Source organism: Moschus berezovskii, chromosome 20 (assembly GCF_049115385.1).
Source record: "Moschus berezovskii isolate FMDL1 chromosome 20, NW_MosBer_1.0, whole genome shotgun sequence".
Lineage (NCBI taxonomy): Eukaryota > Metazoa > Chordata > Mammalia > Artiodactyla > Moschidae > Moschus > Moschus berezovskii.
Window position 1 is genome coordinate 25,363,135 of NC_142479.1, and position 23,606 is coordinate 25,386,740.

The 23,606-nt window shown below is 40.0% G+C and overlaps 1 protein-coding gene across 2 annotated transcripts in view; it reads left to right on the forward strand.

Annotated features, from left to right (window-relative positions):
- The window catches only part of AATF (apoptosis antagonizing transcription factor), a 116,904-nt gene that overhangs the window by 72,390 nt on the left and 20,908 nt on the right, over positions 1-23,606 (forward strand). Inside the window, exons 9-11 of one of the 2 annotated variants that reach the window (XM_055400463.2) lie at positions 2,195-2,262; positions 4,193-4,273; positions 12,094-12,165. In XM_055400463.2, coding sequence (XP_055256438.2) covers positions 2,195-2,262; positions 4,193-4,273; positions 12,094-12,165 — 221 coding nt within the window. The remainder of the gene's footprint in view (positions 1-2,194; positions 2,263-4,192; positions 4,274-12,093; positions 12,166-23,606) is intronic. The other variant, XM_088828655.1, reaches the window with a different exon arrangement.

The window sequence follows — 23,606 nt, forward strand, 5'->3', positions numbered from 1 at the left end:
GTGTTCTTGCCTGGAGAATCAATCCCATGGACAGAGGAGCCTGGTGGGCTGTAGTCCATGGGGTCACGAAGGGTCAGACAGGACTGAGCAGCTAGCACAGTGTGAGTTCCCTGAGTCATACAGCACATCCCCATTGGCTGTCTATTTATATATGTACATTCATCTACACTATTCTGTTTATCTCATCCTCTCCCACTTCTCCTCACCCTTGTCCATAACTCTGTTCTCTGTCTGCGTCTCCATTGCTGTTCTGCAAACAGATTCATCAGTACGTTTTCCTTCCTTTTTATTCTTCTTCTTTATTTTAAAAAAATTCTTTTTGTTAACCTGTCTTCCCTCTGCCTGCGCAGCCTTGCTTTTGACAGGATGTTGACTAGGAACCAGAGCCCATTTTGGCTTAGCCTTAAGGGCAGCTGTTTACAGAGGAGCAGTGTTACACGGGGTTCCTATGTCGAATGCCTGTGTAACACTGGATTTGGATCTTGTATTTAGCTGCCAGAAGTGACTGTGATGAAGTAGGGGAGATAAACTGATAGATTGGCTGCCAGAAAGATGTTGGGAGTCAATCAGATAAACAGGGCAGAGAAATAGCTTGCTGTTTTCCAGTGATAATAAAACAGAGGCCTCCGGTCCCCACATTTTTAAACATAATTGCCACAGTAATAATGTCTAAAATAAGCAAATGAAAAAACAGCACAGGGGGGTTTTTTATTTGCGATTGAGATTGCCTTTTCCCTTATGCAATAAAGATTTATCCTATATGGAAATGAATATTTTTACAAATTTGTTTTCCTTCTCCCAGTGCCCACTTACATAAGCAAATGACAATTAGAGAGTGAACTGCTTTTGTAGGAATTTATCCCTTCTTTATTCCCCTCAGACTTCGACTATTTAACTTGGTGAACTATATATATGTTGCTTCTGTGCCTTACCTACAAAATAATTACTTATGTTTGTGAAGAAACAAGTTTTAAAGTCAAAGCTATATTCTTGACTGGTGACAAGCCGGAAGGGGTTTGTTTTCAGGATTTCTTTCAGAAGATTTTTGAAATTTTAATCTCTGTTGCTGTTTCCCTGCGCATAGCACTTGTGTAGGAGAGATGATAATCTAGTTTTATTATTATAAGTTAAAAATTCTCCTCCTTTAATGTCTAACTTTTAAATCTATTGCTTCTCCTGGCCAAGACTTTAAGATCCAATGCAGATTCTTCAGTGTGTGTGAGAGCTAGAGAAGCAGACGTAGCTTGCACTCGGGGGACTAACCAGGATTTAGAGGAGAGTTGGAGAGTGGTTTAGTTCCCATGGAGTTAGTTGTGTGTGATGAGAGACTGGCTCTCAGGGTTGTGTTCAGTGTACAACTTTCTTTAGGTTCCCTCTTAAAATTACTGTGACTGTAAATGTGTTGGTGTCATATATGGTTGGGCTTCCGAGGAGGCTCAGTGGTACAGAATCTGCCTGCAGTGCAGGAAATGCAGGTTTGATCCTGGGTCGGGAAGATCCCCTCGAGTATTCATAAGATTCAGTATTCTTACCTGGAAAATCCAATGGACAGAAGAGCCTGACGGGCTACAGTCTGTGGGGTCGCAAGAGTCAGATCTGACTTAGCGACTGAGCACTGCATTGCAGACTGCATGGTTAAAACATTTTTATTCGTAAGCATGGTAGAGTATCAGGTATGGAAGGCAAGAGCAGAAAGTCCACAGTTCTAATTATATCCAGTAAAGGCTTTTTGCCTAAAGAAGACCGTCCTGACTGCTGGGGTTATAGGTCAGAAGTTAACCACGTACTGTTATCTTCTGGGTGAGAAGCCGATGCATTTTCCTTTTCGTTACCCAGCCCTTCCCACCTGACCTTTTAAAGATTCTCCATTGATATCAATGAGGAGGACAAAACTAATCATAAAAACAAGGAAGGGGATGTTGCACACTCATTGATCTGTTTGGGATGAACTGCAGGACAATAAGTCTTCCAAATGGACTTTTGCTCTCAGTTATTGCGATAGCCACCTTTTTAAAGATATATAAATATGAAAGGGTTAATGGGAATTCGGTCATGCTCTTGCCACTGGGTTGTCCCTTATTGATTGTAGTTTCAGAGCTGTCACTGTGCCATTCAGAATTCCTCCTGTGCCCTTTTAAAGTCAATTGGTGCTGGGAGATGATAAATAAGTCACTTGCTTTCCTTTCTCCCCTAGCTCCTCCGAGAACTCATAGAACGGAAGACGAGCTCCTTGGACCCCAATGATCAGGTGGCCATGGGAAGGTAATTTGGATATGGCTTTCTGTTTATACGGCAGCCTGTGTAATAGTTTCTCCATCTGAGTCCCCTTAATTCTACTTCCAAGGCAACGACTGGTTCTACAATTATGAAAGCTGGGAGTTCCTTGGTGGCCTAGTGGTTAGGATTCCAGGCTTTCTCTGCCTTGGCCAGGGTTCAGTTTCTGGTTGGGGAACTAAGATCCTGTAAGCTGTGTGACGTGGCCAGCAAAAAAAAAAAAGTTAAGCATGATAACGAGAGCTAGACAGACAGTGATGGAAATTGTTTCCTCTACATTGCCATAACTGCAATTTGAATAAGAGGTTATCAAGTACCTACCTGTAAAGTGTTTATTTTCGGGTTTGTTTCACAAAGTCCATTTTAAGCTCTTTGCATTGCAATTAGATCTGTATCAGTCTCTGATCAGTGGATAAAAATGTGTGCTCTCAGCTGTCAGGACCTGGCACTGGGCACAACCCGTTCCTCGCTCTGTGAGTCCGCTCTCATTTAGACCTCTGCCCCGTCAGTGAAAGCTGCCACACAATTAGACGTGGAACTCGGCAGCATTGCCTAGATGTCAGGGTAGGATGGAACACAGTGAAGGAAGACCCTTGTGCGTATGCTTCATCCTGTGGTTGGAAAACAAAAAGGATATTTAAAGTGCTACCTAATGAATAGTGTACATTTAAATAGCCATGAGTATAACTTGCAAGAGCATAAACGGAAACCAAAGCTGCAGGTGTCAGAATGGGATTCTGGGGAAGAGCAGCATTCTGAGAGATCACAAGGAAAAATTTGTGCTGATGAAATAATTTTATGTGAGTAAAACCTTTGAATTTTAGGATAGGATGTTAATATTTTGTATATCACTGGAATGCTATAGAGAGCTGTTCACTATAAATTTAATGTGATCGAGCAAATTGCATTTAAGTGGTGATTATATTGTACATCTATCTGACTTTACAATAAAATAGATTATGGTAATTAAGATTATATTAAGATTACAGTAATTGGATTTCCCTAGTTTTTTTTTTTTTTTGATGTTGAACTTTCATTATATGAGTCAGGTAAGATGACTAGCTGCTGCTGTTTCTCCGTTTTCCCCCCACATTTTGTTCATATAAGCAATTTATGAAGATTTTCTTAGCTCAGTATCCTTTATTTGAAAAATGAATTTCTTTTAATTTAAAATGACTTGCTGAATATGTGACTCTTGTTTGGATCCTGATTCAAACAAACCAACTGTAAAATTGAGACAATCTGGAAAATTCAAAGACTGACTGAATATTTCATAGTTAACTTTTTTTAGGTGTGACAGAGGTATTGAGGTTATTTGGGGGCTCCTGGTATTGAGATTATTTTGGAGGGGGAGGGGAAAGCCCTTTACCTTTCAGCAACACATTCTGAAATAATGTAGGCAAAATGAAAATTAAATAAAATGACTATAAAACTAGTATCAATAGCAGATAATTCTTAACACTTAGAAAAAATGGAAAGCACAAGGAAAAGAAGCTGGGTATTAACATTGGGAAAATTAGATTTAAAGAATTCACATGTTCAAACCAAACAGCAGGTGCAATATTAGTCATCAAATAGGCTGTGCAACTAAACATCAACAGCAGACCCAAGCAACTATACTCAGTTTGATGGGTTTCCCTGCAGACTGGTAGATTTAGTGCTTGCCACAGTAACTCCACATACTAAGGAGCATTGTTCACCAAATCTGCTGGAGAATTTCCCAGCTGCCATTTGTTTTTTTACCATTGCACAAATCCTCGTCAATCTATTAGTCGCTTTGGCCCCAGTCTGTCTTGAGGAGCTTGGTGTAGGTTGAATGATTTCTTTATGCAGTGTTGTTAGTGAGAAAAATTCTGATTTGTCAACACGTGTAACTATTTCTGTTGATGATGCATAACATCACTTGTGAATTTCCCAGGCAGTGGCTTGCAATCCAGAAGCTACGAAGCAAAATCCACAAGAAAGTAGATAGAAAAGCCAGCAAAGGAAGGAAACTTCGGTGAGTTACTTTTTAGAACAAATGTTAACATTGTGTGTTGTTACTTCTTTTGCATGTTGGCTATGACATTTTTTTCTATTCTTCTGATGATTCTGTTTTTAAGGAGCAGAAAAATCACTAAAGCTATATTTGAGACTTTTTTGAGATTCAGTTTTTCTTACTCTGAAATGGAAAGATAGTGTCAGTTACTTTTTGTTCTACTGCTGTGAATGAATAGGTTGAATAATATTTGTATTTCCCTGAAAGAGACATAATCGAAAAGGAAGACAAGAGAATTGAAATTGCCTTAGTTTTGAAAAATGATTTCCTTATTACAATGTAAAAATTGTACTTTAGAGTCTTATTTAAGCAGAATTATATTGGTCCATTTTCATGATGCCGTACATGTACCTAGTATGCTAAAAAGATAAAAAATGAAGGCTTACAGAGATTGTTAACACTGTGCTTAAATGAGATGAGGAGTGGAACTTTCAGAAACATATGTGAGTTGAGGAGAGCCCGCAAACCTGTGAGCCCTTGAAAGTCTTAAAAAGAATGGAAACGAAGGAACCAGAGTAGAAGTGACATTGCTGTGCTTTCAGACTGAGATTCCTTGTAACTCTTTTTATATATTACATAATACCACTCACATAAGGCCTCAGTGTCAAAGAAACTACTTGTAATTCAAGTGCACATCGAAAAAAAAATCTTAAACTCATGTGTTAGGCCAGTTTTAGGCAGATAGCTAATGCCATATTTTTGTTAGAGCCTGCCTGTCATTAAAGTTATTTCTGGACGAATGTGGATCTATCTCATTTTTAAGTATCTTCAGAGAAGCAGATTCCACTACTTTAATTAACCTGTTTTAGTATTTAACAGAACTCATTAGGAAATGCTTATTTTCCTTTAAGTTTGAAGAAGTGCAAAGTAGCTTTTCATTATCTTTTGACTGAAAGTCACTTTTCTTAAATCTCAGGTTAAATTGTTACAATTTGTTTAACTTTTTTCATGTGCTGAAGTTTCCAAACCTTTCTACTTTTCCCAAGTTTGTTTTCAATGTCCCTACCAGTTATGAGCATGGACTTAAGAGCCAGACTCCCTAGGTCTGAATCCCACCTTTGACACCGATTAGCAGGACCCTTAAATGCTCTGTTGTAGTTTCTTCATCTGTAGGATGGGGGTGATAATAGTGCCAGACTTGTAGAGTTGCTGTGGGGATTAAATGAGTGCATGCATGAACAGCTTTTAGACTGGCACCAGGAACATAGCATGGCGGAGGGCATGGCGGCCCGCTCCAGTGTTCTTGCCTGGAGAATCCCATGGACAGAGGAGCCTGGCGGGCTGCAGCCCATGGGGCCACAGAGAGCCGGACACGACTTGAGTGAGTAACACAGTGCAACAGCGGGGACATTGACGAGCACTATGTGAGTGTTTTTGCCACTGTTCCTATCATTGGTACTGCTGTTATTATCCCAAGACTGGAGCAGTCTCCTACTGGAATGTTCGTTTCCCAGCTCGCTCACGTACATGCCTCATTGGGACCTCTCTCTTCTGTACCCCCATCCCTGATAGGATTTAAAGAAGAATGTTACTACTAGTACTTTATAATTGATCAGGCTGAATAAGTACCTGTTCTTTAACTTGGAGGTTAGACTTTTCTCCATTACTGCACTTTTAAAATTGTATCTTTGAAAAAGACATACACCCTGTGTATGTTATCACTTTCATGTGGAATCTAAGAAATAAAATGAATGTACATGACAAAACAGAAACAGGCTCACAGAGAGAAGAAATTAGTGGCCACCAGTGGGGAGAAGGAGGGGTAAGATGGGGAAATGGGGATTAAAAGACAAACTACTGTGCACAGAATAAAATGGCAGCCAGGATAAGCTGAACAGCACAGGGAAATATAGCCATTACTTTATAATCACTTTAAATGGAGTATAATCTGTAAAAATATTGAATCACAATGTTGTGTATCTGAAACTAATACAATATTGTAGATCAACTATACTTCTAGTTAATTAATTAATAGCTCTGTGGGCTTTAAGTGTTCTCTCGAGGGAGGAGCCCAGGATTTCAGTCAGGAGACTGGCTCTGTCTGGCTGTATAATGTTGGTTGCTCTTTATTCTCTGAGCCTCACTTTATTCATTTAATAAGTGGAGATACTAATCCCTGTGTGTGTGTGTGTGTGAGAGAGAGAGAGAGAGTCAGTCAGTTGTGTCCAACCCTCTGTGATCCCATGGACTGTAGCTCTCCAGGCTCCTCTGTCCATGGAATTCTCCAGGCAAGAATACTGAACTGGGTCGCCATGCCCTTCTCCAGGGGACTTCCTGATCCGGGGTTCAAACCTGGGTCTCCCGCATTGCAGCAGATTCTTTACTTACTGTCTGAGCCACCAAGGAAGCCTGATTTGGTTTGAGGGATGGATTTGATTTGAGGATTCAAATGATGTATATATGTCTGGTACATAATAAACATTTGAAAGTGTTAGATTCTTTGATTTCTCTTGTGTTTACCTGTTGGCATTGCTGTTGCAAATATATGCTCTTCAAAAGAATTGAAAAGAGCAAAAGATGTCTTTTCTACATTATTATATTTTTGTGAGTTTTAAAGCTGCTAGGGCAAATATCTATCATCATGTGTCCCTTGAGGGCAAGAATTGTGCTGATTTTTTCAAGTTAATTCCAACCTTATTGCCTACTGTAGTGCCTCACAGACATGTTTTTGGATGATTATGACAGTAAAATTAACCCACTTATCAAGTAAGACTTTCTGTGAGATGCAACATTCGCACTTCACACTGAGCAGACTAGGAAGAGTTAGGCTATGGAAAGGCCAAAAAGAATAATGTGTGCCAAAACGCAGGCTTGAGAATATCCCCGTCTGTTTTGGGAATCAAAGTTCATTTGTTTTGGCAGAGACTTGAAGTAAATATGGGGGAATAACAGGAGGTGAGACTATGTGAATAAGTGGGTGCTAAATTGTGGTCGTGCTAAAAATTTGGACTTTATTCTGTTGACTGTAGCAAGTCATTGAAAAACAAAGAAGCCTGAGCACCTGTCAGAGATTGGAGGAGTGCATCACAACTAGCTGCACTTTGGGGTCCTAGATTGGATCCTGGAAAAGACAAAGGGACAGTAGGACAAGAAATGGGTGACATTTGAGTAAGGTCTGTGGTTTAGTTAATTGTATTGTACAGATGTTAATTTCCTAATTTTGATAATTACATTTGTATTAGTTGTTACCATTCGAGAAAGCTAGGTGAGGGTGTACGTGAACTCTGCACTATTTTTGTAACTTTCCCGTAAGTCTACAATTATAGCACAGCACAAGAAAGAAAAAGAAAAGTAATAAATAAGGTCACATGCTTTGAACTGTGTTGCAGTTTGATTACCCGTATTCATCGAGGCTCTCTTTGTGACCATGAACATGTGGGATGTGGTCAGAATCAGTGACGTTCATATATAGCAATGACGACAACTAACATTTATAAGACTCTCTCTGTCGGGCACTGCAGAGCAGTTTACATGCAGAAGTGGAAAAGACACAACCTCCGATGCTAAAATGTTCAGGTTTGACATCTGGCTCTTGCACTTACTGGCCTTGAGACCCCTTGGGCAAGTCACTTAACATCTCTCTGTGCTTCAGTTTCCTCATCTGTCAAGCCAGTATGATAATAGAAGGCACATCCCATAGGACTGCCATGCAGATTGAAATTAGCTAACTCATGTAAAATACTTAAGAAGATAAGTGACTCACCCACTGGTACAGAACTACTAATCATGAACGTAGATTTAAGCTAATTGGCTAAATTAGCTAGTCAGTTAAGCTGATTCCAGAGTCCACTTCCAACCTGTGGCTCTTAGGTTGTTTCTCTGGCCAGGACTTATCAGGCACCAAAATTATATCTCGGCTACGTTAGAACTCTTCTGTGAAGGATTTAACAAAGGGCCTAGGCTAGATGAGAATAGGTTTAGTTGCTTAGTCGTATCCGACTCTTGCAACCCCATGGATTGTAGCCCATGAAGCTCCTCTATCCATGGGATTCTCCAGACAAGACTACTGGAGTGGGTTGCCATTTCCTTCTCCAGGATAGATGAGAATACATGTCATAAATAACTTCCTTAAATTAGACCCCCAGAAGAGCTGGTGCTGTGCCAGCTGTCATCACTGGTACCAGGTTCCACCATGGGCAGGCTTTGCTCTTTGTGGTAGGGTTGGAGAAAAAAGAAATATCATAGCAAAGGTGAACATTGCCTTGTGGAAACATTAATTTCAATGATAGCAGGTCATTGGCCTCACCCTGGTCAGATTGGGTGTTAGCAGTTTGCTGGTTGGATGCTGGAAAATAACTTTAAAAAAAAAGAAATATGCTGGTTTTGGGAAATAATTATAATTATTAATTACCAGTATTTTACTCAGCATTATCTGTAAATGGATTTGATCCTGATTTAAGCAGAATCTTAATGTAAATGAATTAAACTCAGGCCTTTAATAATGAAATGTCATACTGTGTTTTGTGTTTGTTCTTCTGCAACAAAATTGCATTTATCTCTTCTTAATATGGTTGGTAATTTTAATATTAAAACATGCATCCATCCTCAGCACTGAGGTGAGGTAAAAATGCATTGTATTAAATCATCTTTAATCTGATTACTAGTCAAAAGCCTGTCCTTCATCATGCAGTTACTAGTTATTGAATATATTGTATTAAAGTGTAAAGGCATTCCACAGAGCGGTGCCATCCAATAAAAAGTATCTTTACATGTGTAAGTTTTTTCATTTTTATTTTTAATTGGAAGGTAATTGCTTTGCAGTGTTGTGTTGGTTTCTTCCGTGTAGCAGGATGACTCAGCTGTAAGTGTCCACATAATTATACCTCCCCGTCCCACCCCTCCAGGTCATCACAGAGCACCAGGCCGAGCTCCTCTTACACAGTGACTTTCCGCTGGCTGTCTGTTTCACACGTCGTGATGCATATGTTTCAGTGCTGCTCTCTCAATCTGTCCCACTGCCTACAATGTGGGAGACGTGGGTTCGATCCCTGGGTTGGGAAGAACCCCTGGAGCGGGGCATGGCAACCTAGAATGGATAAGCAATCTGGTCCTACTGTATAGCACAGGGAGCTGTATTCAGTACCCTGTGATAAATCATTATGAAAAAGTATATGAAAAAAAGTGTGTATGTGTGTGCATGTATATATCAGTTCAGTTCAGTTGCTCAGTCATGTCCAACTCTTTGCAACCCCATGGACTGCAGCATGCCAGACTTCCCTACCCATTACCACCTCTGGTAGCTTGCTCAGACTCATGTCCATCAACCATCCAACCATCTCATCCTCTGTCATCTCCTTCTCCTCCTGCTTTCAATTTTTCCCAGCATCAGGTCTTTTCCAGTGAGTCAGTTCTTCGCATCAGGTGGCCAAAGAATTGGAGCCCCAGCCTCAGCACCAGTCCTTCCAATGAATATTCAGGACTGATTTCCTTGAGTTTGATCTGATCTCCTTGCAGTCCAAGGACTCTCAAGAGTCTTTTCCAACACCACAGTTCAAAAGCATTAATTCTTTGGCGCTCAGCTTTGTGTATGGTCCAACTCTCATATCCATACATGACTACTGCAAAAGCTATAGCTTTGACTTGATGGACCTTTGTTGGCAAAGTAATGTCTCTGCTTTATAATATGCTGACTAGGTTGGTAGTAGCTTTTCTTTCAAGAAGCAAGCGTTTTTTAATTTCATGGCTGCAGTTACCATCAGCAGTGATTATGAAGCCCAAGAAAATAAAGTCTGTCACTGTTTCCATTGTTTCCCCATCTATTTGCCATGAAGTAATGGGTCAGGATGCCATGAAGTAATGGGTCAGGATGCCATGATGTTCATTTTTTGAATATGGAGTTTTAAGCCAGCTTTTTCACTCTCTTCTTTCACTTTCATCAAGAGGCTCTTCAGTCACTCTTCGCTTTCTGCCATAAGAGTGGTGTCATCCTCATATCTGAGATTATTGATATTTCTCTCAGCAATCTTGATTCCATCTTGTGCTTCATCCACCCCGGCATTTTGCATGATGTACTCTGCATATAAGTTAAAAACACATACATGTATATATATATATACTGAATCACTTTGCTATACAGCAGAAATTAGCAAAACTTTGTAAATCAATTATGCTTCAATAAAAGAAGATAATCTTCACTTTAGCACTGTTTATAATGCTTTTTTAAACTGGAAGACTGTATAAATGCTTGTCAATAGGAGGTTTAGTAAATTATAATATATTGATGCAACAGAATATTCTGGAACTATGAAAAAGAATACAATATAACATAGTGGAAAAACACATAATGCATGAGCATGTGAAAAATATATTAAGTTTATATTTGTCTTATATATGGAGAATGCTATAGGCAAACTTAATTAACAGTGATTATTTCTGAGATTACAGGGGACTTGTCAGTTCTTTACGTATTTCTGAATTTGTAATTATATATTATGTTTTATAATTAGGAGATAATGGGCATAAAGAAAGTATGATGAACAGATTTTGTTTTTGCATAAGAAGTGAAGAATTTGAAACAATACAACTGTTCAGAAATATGAAAATATATTTATAGTACTTCCTGGAATTTTGTATAAAGCTATAGAGATACAATGCTCAGTGAAAGAAAAGAATAGGAAATTGTGTTGTGTGGATTACTATGTAAAATGAACATAATTAACCAAAATACTAATAATATTAATAAATATTAATAACAGTCCTTCTGTAGATAAAAGAATATATATGCATTTTTTGTGTGCTTAGTTGGTTTTCCAAATTTTCTGTAATGGATTTATGCTTTTTTTATTACTCCTGTAATGGGAAAAATCCTATCACTATTAGTCTTTAAAATTCATTTGTTAAAAGATTGAAATTTGGGAGGCTTTGCTGTTCGGTGGTAGAGAATCAAATTCTTTGATGTGTGTAAAAATGTTTTTTAAATGGTGAAACATTACACATATGTTATATCATTTTTGTGTGGATAGTGTTTTGCCCAAGAAAAGGTTTTTTTTTTTTTTTTTGGTTAGAATTTTATAATATGGCATTTCCTGCAGCCTCTTCTTTTATGAATAGGAAGGGATACCTTCTTTGAATTCTCTTAGCTATAATTTGGTCTGTGTAAGGTCAAATATTTATTCAGCCTCCTTCACCAGAGGATCTCAAAGCACTTTGTATAAAAATACCTCTTTTTTCTACTGGTGGGAGATGGAATTGACATAATTTCAATTTTTATAACACCTTGACTGAAGATGTAGGGACTCACGTACTGAGTTGTATGCCTTAGTTTAAGAAGGGTGAAATGAAAGATCTGGTGGAACTGGTGAATGAAGGTGATTCTGGAAGCCTTTTCTGACTCAGGGAACCAGTGCTAATGAGTGATGAGGTGTTCCATTTGGATGGTATGCCACTGCTTCTGCTCCCGACTGAAAAATGATTAGGATATATGCAGAGAAGGGGACAATGGGGTAATTCGATCCTCACCATCTCTTGTCTGGAGTGATGTTTAAGGCTTAGTGTATTGCTTCAGGGCACAGATGTGTGCCCTTTTTGGGGCCATGATATAATACAGTCATGTAGAACTACTGTCATTTACAATGTGCTTTTATCAGACTTTTCTCCTGTAGCATTGAGGAAAAAGGGTTTTTATGGTTATGAGTGGCACATGTCTACAAATTGTTTCCTGTTCCACTCTGGAGCCAGATATTCTTGTGATCATCTGGAGTTTGTTACCTCATAGAATGTGTTTCCTTTTCTAGGTTAATAGTTACTAATGTTGCTGCCTGTTTGTTTCCTACTTTATTTAGGTTTCATGTGCTTAGCAAGCTGCTGAGCTTCATGGCACCTATTGACCATACCACAATGAATGATGATGCCAGGTGAGTAATAGATTAATTATGTCTCAAATGGCTCCATGACAGCCCAGTATTGACCTGTTCTAAAGCCTGTCGCCCTCTCCGTTTCTTCTTATCAGTTAACCATTTGTCATCGGCATCATTGAAAGGGTCCTTGTAACATCTCTTCACTCCCATAGTTACTGTAAAACCAAAACAAAATTTTCATAAATCTCAGTGCTGCCTCTGGTGGTTTTTTGTTTTTGCTGTTTTGTTTTTAACATTAGCCGTCTGCTTTGGACATGAGCTCTTCTCTGGATAGATGGCTTAGGACAGTGCACACACACTTGCTTCATGTGTTTGGGATTTTATGTATATGTTCTCCTTTTAAAAATGGGTGTAGAACTTGCTCTGGGGATGTGCATTATGTTGTGTTTGTTCAGGGTACTGTTGAGGATTTGGGGAGTGTTTTTGAGTATTTTTTTACAAAAGAAGTATATTCCCATTTTGCAAAATGGAAATGTGTACACACAAAAATGTATACTCATATAATTCAGAGATAATTAAAGAATTATCCATTTTTTAAAGAATCATTCCTTCTATATTTATTAGTTGGCATTCTACTACAACATAATATTTTTATAATATTACTTATCTAGCCATATCTCTTCTCTATTATTTACATTCATTTATATCAGTATGGACTCATGCGTTCCTATTTTATTCAGTTAGTTAGAATCTGTTGCTATCATTACTTACTTTGGTTTAAAATTGTCTCAGATTAATAGAAGTCCCTTCGAGCTGGTTTCATCTTTTTGAGATATCCCCACTTATTCATTGAGTACTTCTTACTTTCCACAACAAGGTATTCTAGGCTCATCTCACATTTTCCCATTTCCGGTCCTGGAATCAGTCTTTCTCCAAGGAATACTGACTGTTTTTAATGGAGTATGGTTTTTAGAAACCAAGTTCTGGGCGCTGAGATGCTCATTGTTCTAGGCATCATTGTTTCTAGGTTCTCTCAGTGTGCGGAGATGGGACGTGTGTGTATACACACTTGACACACACATATGCACAGGATATTACCACTAGTAACATCTGAGGATATTTCCTTTCAGTCTTTATGGTTTCCCTTTTAGTATGTTTTTATGTAATTAAAATTATATTCTCCTCTTGTGATCTTTTTATTTAAATATTTTGCATACTCTGACCATTTAGTATAATTAAAATTATTCAAAAATTTAAGTGACTACGTAATATCTATTTTAGCCATTCACTAATTTTTGGAAATTTAAATTGTTTTCAATTATCATTGTTGTAATGCTGTGATGGATGTTTTAAAACATAAATCTTTACCAAGTGGTATTATTGGTCATAATATAGGCTCATGTGGATTTTGCCAGCTTTATCCCTCAAGCTATACTTAGCCTTTTGATTTCAGAGTGTTTAGTTTGCCGCTAAACTCCATCAGATTTCCTCCCCTTGGAAAGTAGTAGATATGCAGGTTTAGTTGAACACAATGATGGTTAATTTTTTGTTTGCTTTTGTTCTGATTACAAAACAGCTTATGGATGATTCTGAATGCATTTATACTCACATCTTTGTGACTTCCTATGCTTGCCTGTGAATGCTTATGTCTAGCTGGTTTTGCTTGTTTTTTTTTTTTTTTTCGTTTATTTCTTGATCTAGCGCATTGGAGAAGGAAATGGCAACCCACTCCAGTGTTCTTGCCTGGAGAATCCCAGGGATGGGGGAGCCTGGTGGGCTGCCGTCTATGGGGTCGCAAAGAGTCGGACACGACTGAAGTGACTTAGCAGCAGCAGCAGTCTGTTTTTAAAAATAATAGAGTGAAATGTGTGCTTCTTAGATTCTCTGTTGGGATGACATGAAAAAATTACTTTCAAATCAAGTTCTTATAAATGAAAACAAACCCATTCAGGTAACACTATTATTCCAGACATAAAGTGAAACCTAGTTTAAATATTAGTGGCATCTTTTGAATACAGTACTACTACATCATTTAGAAATCAACTGTCATTCCTAGTTGGGATTTTTCTTGAGTCATCTGAGACCCCAGGATACTTCATTTTCCAGAATCTAATTTATTTACTCATAATTTTTGAGGGCCTGCTATATTCTAGATGTAAAGATAACTTGAAGGTGACTTTATTATTAAGGATTCTATTGGACTTGATATGTAAGAAACAAAACCTGACTACAGAGGCATAAGCAGACAGGAGTTTATTTTTCTGGCAGAATAATTCTAGCGGAGGCAGGTAATTACTAGCAGTGTTTTTCCCTTCTCAGTGGTATTGGGGCCAGCATCTCTTGGTCTTTCCCCTGTGGTCCCTAGGTGGCTGCTGCAGTTTTAGCCATCAAGCAAGCATTTCGGGTCGAAAGTAGAGGAAAGGAGTGGAGTCAGCCACATTGATTTTCTTTTATCAGAACAATAAAAGCTTCTCAGAAAGACCTCCAAAGACCTCTCACATCTCGTTGGCCAGAAGTCTGTTACATTGCCAGTTTAGTAGAGCAGGTGAGAGAGGGAGGGATGGGAATGTGTTTGCTGGGCAACAGTCATGGGGCATTTGGAGCTTGTAGGAAAACGAAGCTGCCCCTTGTGGATGTTGCTAATTATCAGCATTGTTCTCAGCTGGTTTAACTACTGTGTGTGTGTGACGAGGCGTTCAGTAGAGGTCTTAGAGCTGGAGAACCTAGTGTACTCCCTCTGCATGGTTTTCTGAGGACACTGAGGGTGACATATAGGCTAATGTAGTCTGAATAGGTCAGACTAACTATAGGCCAAATAAGTGGGCATTAGCTCTTTCTGCTTATAATATCAAATCTTCCAGAGCCAGCTGGCAGTGTTACTTTATCTTAGGAGGAAGGCCTATTTTGTTTTTGTTTAGATAATTCCATAAATGGAAATAATCTAGTACTGTACTGTTTGGCTTCCCACTTCGTATATACCACAAAATATTGAGAAATGGAAAACTTTCTTTTCAATATCAGTGCATACTACTTTTCTCTAGGTGAATAATTTTGGTTTTGCTAAATTACAGATATGCTTTTTTTGTCTTTTTTAAAATGGTATCTAGATTTGTTGAAGGTAAGTCTCTGGGAAAATCCAACCCATTTTTTACAGTTGTATCTATGGTAGAGTACAACAGAGTTACAGATATGTTATTCTCGGTGCACATGTATGAATAGAGAATATTTAATGATTTTGAAGTAGAGAAAGGCTTTGTAAGCACGACACCAAGGCCAGAAGCCACAGAGAAAGGTATTGGTAGATCTGACTACATGAGTCAATTAAAAAAGATATAAAAAACAAAGTTATAAGTATATGAAAAAATTGTAAAGAAAAAGTTCAGTGTAACATGACTTTACCATACAGTAATGCTATGTAAAGAGTTTTTACAGATCTCTTAAGAATATCCCAATAAAAATAGTGGGTGAAGCATGTCAACACTCAAACGCAGAAATTATAAAAGAAAAACTGCAAGTGGCCAAAAAATAGATTGTCAATCTTATTAATCAAAGAGATGCAAATTAAAATAATGACATTTCATTTTTTCTTATTACATTGGAAAGCTTTAGAAGATTGATGATCCCCCATGTTGATGGTGTGAGAAAGCAGACACTTTCACATACTGTTGTTAAGAACATGATTGGCAAAATCACTCTGGAGGGGTATTTGGCAATGCTTTTAAAAACTGTAGCTCAGTCAGTAAAGAATCTGTTTGCAGTGCAGGAAACTGGGGTTCGATCCCTGGGTTGGGAAGATCCCCTGGAGAAGGAAAAGGCAACCCACTCCAGTATTCTTGCCTGGAAAATCTCATGGACAGAGGAGCCTGGTGGGCTGCAGTCCATGGGGTCTCAAAGAGTCAGGCATGACTGAACGACTAACACTTACTTAAAAAATTTTAAATGTAAATGTATCTGTTGATCCAGAAAAATCCACTTCTAGCAATTAATCTAAGAAAACAGCAAGTTGGCAAATATTTTTGTATAGAGTCTTTACTGCAACATTGTTTCAATGAAGAAAAAAAATTAAAAATCCAAATGACCATCAATAGGGAACTAGTTAAAGTGAATCACAGAAAAGAATTCAGTGAAGTTATAAGCAACTATTAAAGGAGTAAGTGGAGCTGTATGTATTAACGTAATGTTTAGTGTAATAAGTAGACTACAAAATACTGTATTATAATCCTGCTGCTGCTGCTGCTAAGTCACTTCAGTCGTGTCCGACTCTGTGTGACCCCATAGACGGAAGCCCACCAGGCTCCCCCTTCCCTGGGATTCTCCAGGCAAGAACACTGGAGTGGGTTGCCATTTAGTAAATAGACATGTGTGATCAAAAAAACAGTGATACCTTTAAAAATATGCTGTTATGGAAATATCTCCAAATTATTTTGTTAACTAGAAAAAAAAGGTTTTTGTAATCTCCATTTATGTTTTAAAAATAAAAATTAAGCAGCTCAGTTCAGTTAGGTTCAGTCGCTCAGTCGTGTCCGACTCTCCGCGACCCCATGAATCACAGCACGCCAGGCCTCCCTGTCCATCACCAACTCCCGGAGTTCACTCAAACTCATGTCCATCGAGCCGGTGATGCCATCCAGCCATCTCATTCTCTGTCGTCCCCTTCTCCTCCCTCCCCCAATCCTTCCCAGCATCAGAGTCTTTTCCAGTGAGTCAACTCGTCACATGAAGTGGCCAAAGTATTGGAGTTTCAGTTTCAGCATCAGTCCTTCCAATGAACACCCAGGATTGATCTCCTTTAGAATGGACTGGCTTGGAGTCTCCTTCCAAGGGACTCTCAAGAGTCTTCTCCAGCACCACAGTTCAAAAACATCAATTCTTCAGTGATCAGCTTTCTTCACAGTCCAACTCTCACATCCATACATGACCACGGGAAAAACCATAGCCTTGACCAGACGGACCTTTGTTGGCAAAGTAATGTCTCTGCTTTTTAATATGCTGTCTAGGTTGGTCATAACTTTCCGTCCAAGGGGTAAGTGTCTTTTAATTTCATGGCTGCAATCAGCATCTGCAGTGATTTTGGAGCCCCAAAAAATAAAGTCTGACACTGCTTCCACTGTTTCCCCATCTATTTCCCATGAAGTGATGGGACCAGACGCCATGATCTTAGTTTTCTGAATGTTGAGCTTCAAGTCAACCTTTTCACTATCCTCTTTCACTTTCATCAAGAGGCTTTTGAGTTCCTCTTCACTTTCTGATGAACTCTGGACGGAGGTTCATGATATCGTATAGGAGACAGGAACCAAGACCATCCCCATGGAAAAAAAATGCAAAAAAGCAAAATGGCTGTCTGAGGAGGCCTTACAAATAGCTGTGACACCACCTCATCAGGGTGGTGTCATCTGCATATCTGAGGTTATTGATATTTCTCCTGGCAATCTTGATTCCAGCTTGTGCTTCTTCCAGCCCAGCGTTCCTCAAGAGGTACTCTGCATAGACATTAAATAAGGAGGGTGACAATATACAACCTTGATGCACTCCTTTTCCTATTTGGAACCAGTCTATTCCATGTCCAGTTCTAACTGGTGCTTCCTGACCTGCATACAGGTTTCTCAAGAGGCAGGTCAGGTGGTCTGGTATTCCCATCTCTTTCAGAATGTTCCACAGTTTATTGTGATCCACACAGTCAAAGGCTTTGGCATAGTCAATGAAGCAGAAATAGATGTTTTTCTGGAACTCTCTTGCTTTCTCCGTGATCCAGCGGATGTTGGCAATTTGATCTCTGGTGCCTCTGCCTTTTCTAAAACCTGCTTGAACATCTGGGAGTTCACGGTTCACATATTGCTGAAGCCTGGCTTGGAGAATTTTGAGCATGACTTTACTAGCGTGTGAGATGAGTGCAACTGTGCAGTAGTTTGAGCATTCTTTGGCATTGCCTTTCTTTGGGATTGGAATGAAGACTGACCTTTTCCAGTCCTGTGGCCACTGCTGAGTTTTCCAAGTTTGCTGGCATATTGAGTGCAGCACTTTCACAGCATCATCTTTCAAGATTTGAAATAGCTCAGCTGGAATTCCATCACCTCCACTAGCTTTGTTTGTAGGGATGCTTTTTAAGGCCCACTTGACTTCACATTCCAAGATGTCTGGCTCCAGGTCAGTGATCACGCCATCGTGATTATCTCAGTCGTGAAGATCTTTATTGTACAGTTCTTCTGTGTATTCTTGCCACCCCTTCTTAATATCTTCTGCTTCTGTTAGGTCCATACCATTTCTGTCCTTTATCGAGCCTATCTTTGCATGAAATGTTCCCTTGATATCTCTAATTTTCTTGAAGAGATCTCTTGTTTTTCCTATTCGGTTGTTTTCCTCTATTTCTTTGCATTGATCGCTGAGGAAGGCTTTCTTATCTCTCCTTGCTATTCTTTGGAACTCTGCATTCAGATGCTTATATCTTTCCTTTTCTCCTTTGCTTTTCGCTTCGCTTCTTTTCACAGCTATTTGTAAGGCCTCCTCAGACAGCCATTTTGCTTTTTTGCATTTCTTTTCCATGGGGATGGTCTTGGTTCCTATCTCCTATACGATATCATGAACCTCCGTCCAGAGTTCATCAGGCACTCTATCTGTCAGATCTAGTCCCTTAAATCTATTTCTCACTTCCACTGTATAATCATAAGGGATTTGATTTAGGTCATATCTGAATGGTCTAGTGGTTTTCCCTACTTTCTTCAATTTCAGTCTGAATTTGGCAATAAGGAGTTCATGATCTGAGCCACAGTCAGCTCCTGGTCTTGTTTTTGCTATCTGTATAGAGCGTCTCCATCTTTGGCTGCAAAGAATATAATCAGTCTGATTTCGGTGTTGACCATCTGGTGATGTCCATGAGTAGAGTCTTCTCTTGTGTTGTTGGAAGAGGGTATTTGCTATGACCAGTGCGTTCTCTTGGCAAAACTCTATTAGCCTTTGCCCTGCTTCATTCCGTGCTCCAAGGCCAAATTTGCCTGTTTCTCCAGGTGTTTCTTGACTTCCTACTTTTGCATTCCAGTCCCCTATAATGAAAAGGACATCCTGTTTGGGTGTTAGTTCTAAAAGGTCTTGTAGGTCTTCATAGAACCGTTCAACTTTGGCTTCTTCAGCATTACTGGTTGGGGCATAGATTTGGATTACTGTAATATTGAATGATTTGCCTTGGAAACGAACAGAAATCATTCTGTCGTTTTTAAGATTGCATCCAAGTACTGCATTTTGGACTCTTTTGTTGACCATGATGGCTACTCCATTTCTTCTAAGGGCTTCCTGCCCACAGTAGTAGATATAATGGTCATCTGAGTTAAATTCACCTATTCCAGTCCAGTTTAGTTTGTTGATTCCTAGAATGTCAACATTCACTCTTGTTATCTCCTGTTTGACCACTTCCAATTTGCCTTGATTGATGGACCTAACATTCCAGGTTCCTATGCAATATTGCTCTTTACAGCATCGGACCTTGCTTTTATCACCAGTCACATCCACAACTGGGTATTTGTTTTGCTTTGGCTCCTTCCCTTCATTCTTTAAGCAGCTATATACGTACAAATATGTGAATATATATGTTACAGAACTTACATTGATAATATTTAAAATACCTGTGGGGAAAGAACTCAGGTGAGGAACGGACCAAGGGAGATGTTTTATTTTTCATGCTTCTGTTGTGCTTTAATTTCCTGCCCTGAGAATGAGACTCAGCAGTTGTGGCTTCCAGGCTCTAGAGCATGGGCTCAGTAGTTGTGGCACATGGACTTAGCTGCTCCGTTGTGTTTGGGATCTTCCTGGACCAGGGATCACACCCTTGTCTTCTGCACTAGTATGTGGATTCTTGACCACTGAGCTACCAGGGAAGCCCATAACAAGTTTTCTAGCCCTTTTGGTAGAGGCCGCTCTACCTGTGGTTCCTATCACACCCAGATCTGGAGAGAGAAGCCCTTCTCTTCTTTAGTTGTTTCTTGGGTCCAGTTTATTGCCTCACACATTTGCTTGAGTTAGATTAATACCCAGTATTAATAAAGAGGGGGGGAGAGAATCCAAGTGCTGTTACTTGGCCTTGAATCCTCCATGTCATTTGTCCACTCTGAGCTCAGAAAATCTGCCCTTGGTGGAACTGAACTGAATTGAGACTGGAGCATAGCTCTCATTAAGGGAGAGAACGCAGAGAGCTTTAACACAGGGTGTTAGAATATTCTTAGTGAAGGTAGAATGACTATCTGTAAAAGGATCTCTGCAGAGGTAGTGAGCGGCATCTTCATTTTATTTCGCCTGTGGTACAGTCGGTGTAGTGTTATCTATTTAGGTAATTTCTGCTGATGCATATTCTTTTCTCATGCTAGGTGATTTACTCTTCAAGCAATCTACTTAAAACACTTTTAAGGTATGGAGTAGCCCAGTTTGCTCCTGTATGACCAGAATTCCATTTGGGGGCATCATCTAGGTAAACCTTGCATACTGATTCAAATGACTTTACATGCCCTCAGGTTTCCTTTGTTAGTGAAAGTCTCAGGTAACCACGGACACTTCATACCACCCCATTAGGAGGGAAGCAGGCCTGATGAACGCTCCTTGTATTGAGAGGAGAGAAGAGAAACCCCACTTTGCCCCGTATCACGTGTCTGCATGCAAGCGAGGAGGTTACCACGAGTCTAAAAACGATCGCTGGCATTGCTGGACTCTCGGGTGCTCTCGGCATGGGGCAGTGCCGCTCCCGTGTGCCCTTCACACTCACCTTTGTGAGGAGGGCAAAGTAACATGCGATGCTGGAGCAGCGGAGTTAATCCATGGGCTGAGGAGGACAAAGGCCTTGTCACCTTGATGGCAGAGATTTCCTCTAAGTGTAGTGTTGCCACCCTGGGAACAGGCCAGTATGTTACTTACATGATTTACAGGATTGCTGTTCACCTCACTGACTGTTGAAGTTATCCCATGCTTGCCAAGCTTATCAAGGATATTTTAGAACCAGCTTACACTACATGGTGGCAAACCCTGGAGTGCTGTTAGACCAGAGGGAGGGAGAGCAAAGCGAAAATTCAGGTGACCTTTTAATATGGTTCTAACGAAATGAAGAATTTGTCAGTTGTGGAAATAATCATCTGCGTTTTTGTCTATTTTTGAAAGACCCTCCAAGTCAGACTTTTTTCTTAAATACATTTTTTATTTATTTTGGCTTCACTGAGTGTTGGTTATGGCACGCAGGATCTGGAATCTTCCAGCGGAGGCATGCAGACTCTTAGTTGCGGTATGTGAGACCACTTTCCTGCCCACAGGTGGAACCCAGGCCTCCTCCATCAGGAGCGTGGAGTCTTAGCCACTGGACCCGCAGGGAAACCCCCGAGGCAAACTTTTATTTATTTATTTTTGGCTGTGCTGGGTCTTCACTTGCTGCTCAGGCTTTTATTTTTTTCCCCTGTAGTAGTGGAGAGCGGGGCTCCTATCCAGTTGCAGTGTGCAGGCTTTTCATCGAGGTGGCTTTTCTGGGGCTCGCAGGTTTCAGTCGTTGCAGCACAGGGGTTTGGTAGTTGTGGCTCCTGGGCTCTACAGCGCAGGCTCAGTAGCTGGGGCCCACCGACTTAGTTGCTCCGTGGCATGTGGGATATTCCTGGACCAAGGATTGAGCCCATGTCTCCTGCATTGGCAGGCAGATTCTTTACCACTGAGCCATCAGGGAAGTCCCCCGAGGCAGACTTTTAAAGTTTGTTCTTCACTTGCCATGTTGATGGAGGTCAGATAGTAAAATGCTGGTATAACAGGTAGGAGAAGTAAATTCTGAGTAAGACTCTGAGGCAGGCCATGATATGTTCCTCCGAGCTGGCCACGGCCCCAGCTCTGGGAAGGGAGCTCATGGGAACTGCTCGCTCTGTCACTGTGGGTTTTCTTGTCAGCACAGAAGCAGACCAACCTGCAGCAGTCAGCTTGGTGTACCCCTAAGAAAACTGGTGTTTTCCTTGCATTTAACTGAAGCTTCAGAGAGCAGTTAGTAGCTAAATCCAGTTTTGATTCTGTCCATGAAAAGGATTACGTTCTTGTATTTTCCTAAGAAGATTTTTTCTTATTACAAAAATGATAGCAGTCTCAACATTTTGTAGGTACTCCATCCCTTTGCAAAGAACTTAAATTCTCAATAGGAACAGCAAGAACTTTCATTTTGGCCCCCATTCTCTCCTTCCCAGTCAAAACCCACTTTTCCCCACTCCTTCCAGAAAGCTCCTGGCTTTAGAAAGAACAAGGAGAGAATCCTTTAATGATAACCACTAAGCACCAAATACATTATTGTTTTACATCTGAAGCTTTAGAAACGTACAAATGTGATCCAGCCTTGTAAAGCGCTTTGTCAACATCACTTCCACGTTGTTCTTGAGGTGCCTCCGTATAATAGAATTTGTGCAGGCAATTGATCTTCTTGCGCCATTTTTGTGTGGGGGTCTGCACCATGAGTATGGGCATATCGTATCCATGGCATTCTTGTTGCCCTAATTGGTAACCCAGAAGTTACTTAGACGATTTTTGATTCCCCATTACCTACTTTACCCCACCATACACACTCTTATTAGACATAATGTGCTGAATAATGGTGAAATATTTCGATGAAGTTAGCTCAGCATTTGAGAGCACATTGTCTAATATCTCTGGAAATACCCTCCACAGAGCACTTTTCGTTGCTGAAAATCTTGCCAGCAAGAATGGTTAAGATACAGATGTTTTCTCTGAGGCTTCTTATCTCCTAAAAAGACACAGGTTGTTCTGACAGGTGAAACAAGCCCGCGCAAATATGCAACACTGATCTAATCAGTGGGAATGCTTGCATGGGCCCTGCCTCTCCCCAGCATCATTAAAAGCTCCCATTACTCTTTTATTAGAGGCTCCCTCTCTTCCTTATCAGATTACAGAATGAACATAACTCATGGCAGTGATTTGATCTCTTGTTAAAGAGGATTACAGCTTTGCATTAACTCGGATTGACACAGTTTATAATTCACTTGTTGATACTCGGGTGGGCGGCATCCCATGTTTGACACCCCCCAGCAGGGCCAAGGGGCAAGGACTCTCATATATCATCATTAAAGACGGCGTCCAGCCCGGAGCGAGTGGGCCTGAGGCCTTCCTCCTCCAGAAAGGACAGAAGGGACATTCTTAAGTTCAAACCTGACACTTGGGCCAGAGTTTTAAAAACGACTGCAAAGAAGGCACTGCTCTTGTTTCTTCTGTATGTCCTGAATCGCTAGTGTTCAGTCTTCGCACAATTCTAGAGAATTTGCATTCTCAAATGGAAGCCCTGGTTGCAAGCAGGTTCTAAAGAGAGAGAAAAGCACATTTTCTAAAAGGAGATTGTATATGCTGAACAGATTAAATCTTTGCTTAAAACAGGACTTCTTGACTATAGTTCTCATTTCTGCAGCAAATTCCCACCATTTCTTCAAAAGACTGTGATTCTTATTGTTTTTTCCCAAAGAGATGTTTCACATGCATTTCAGTTCAGTTCAGTT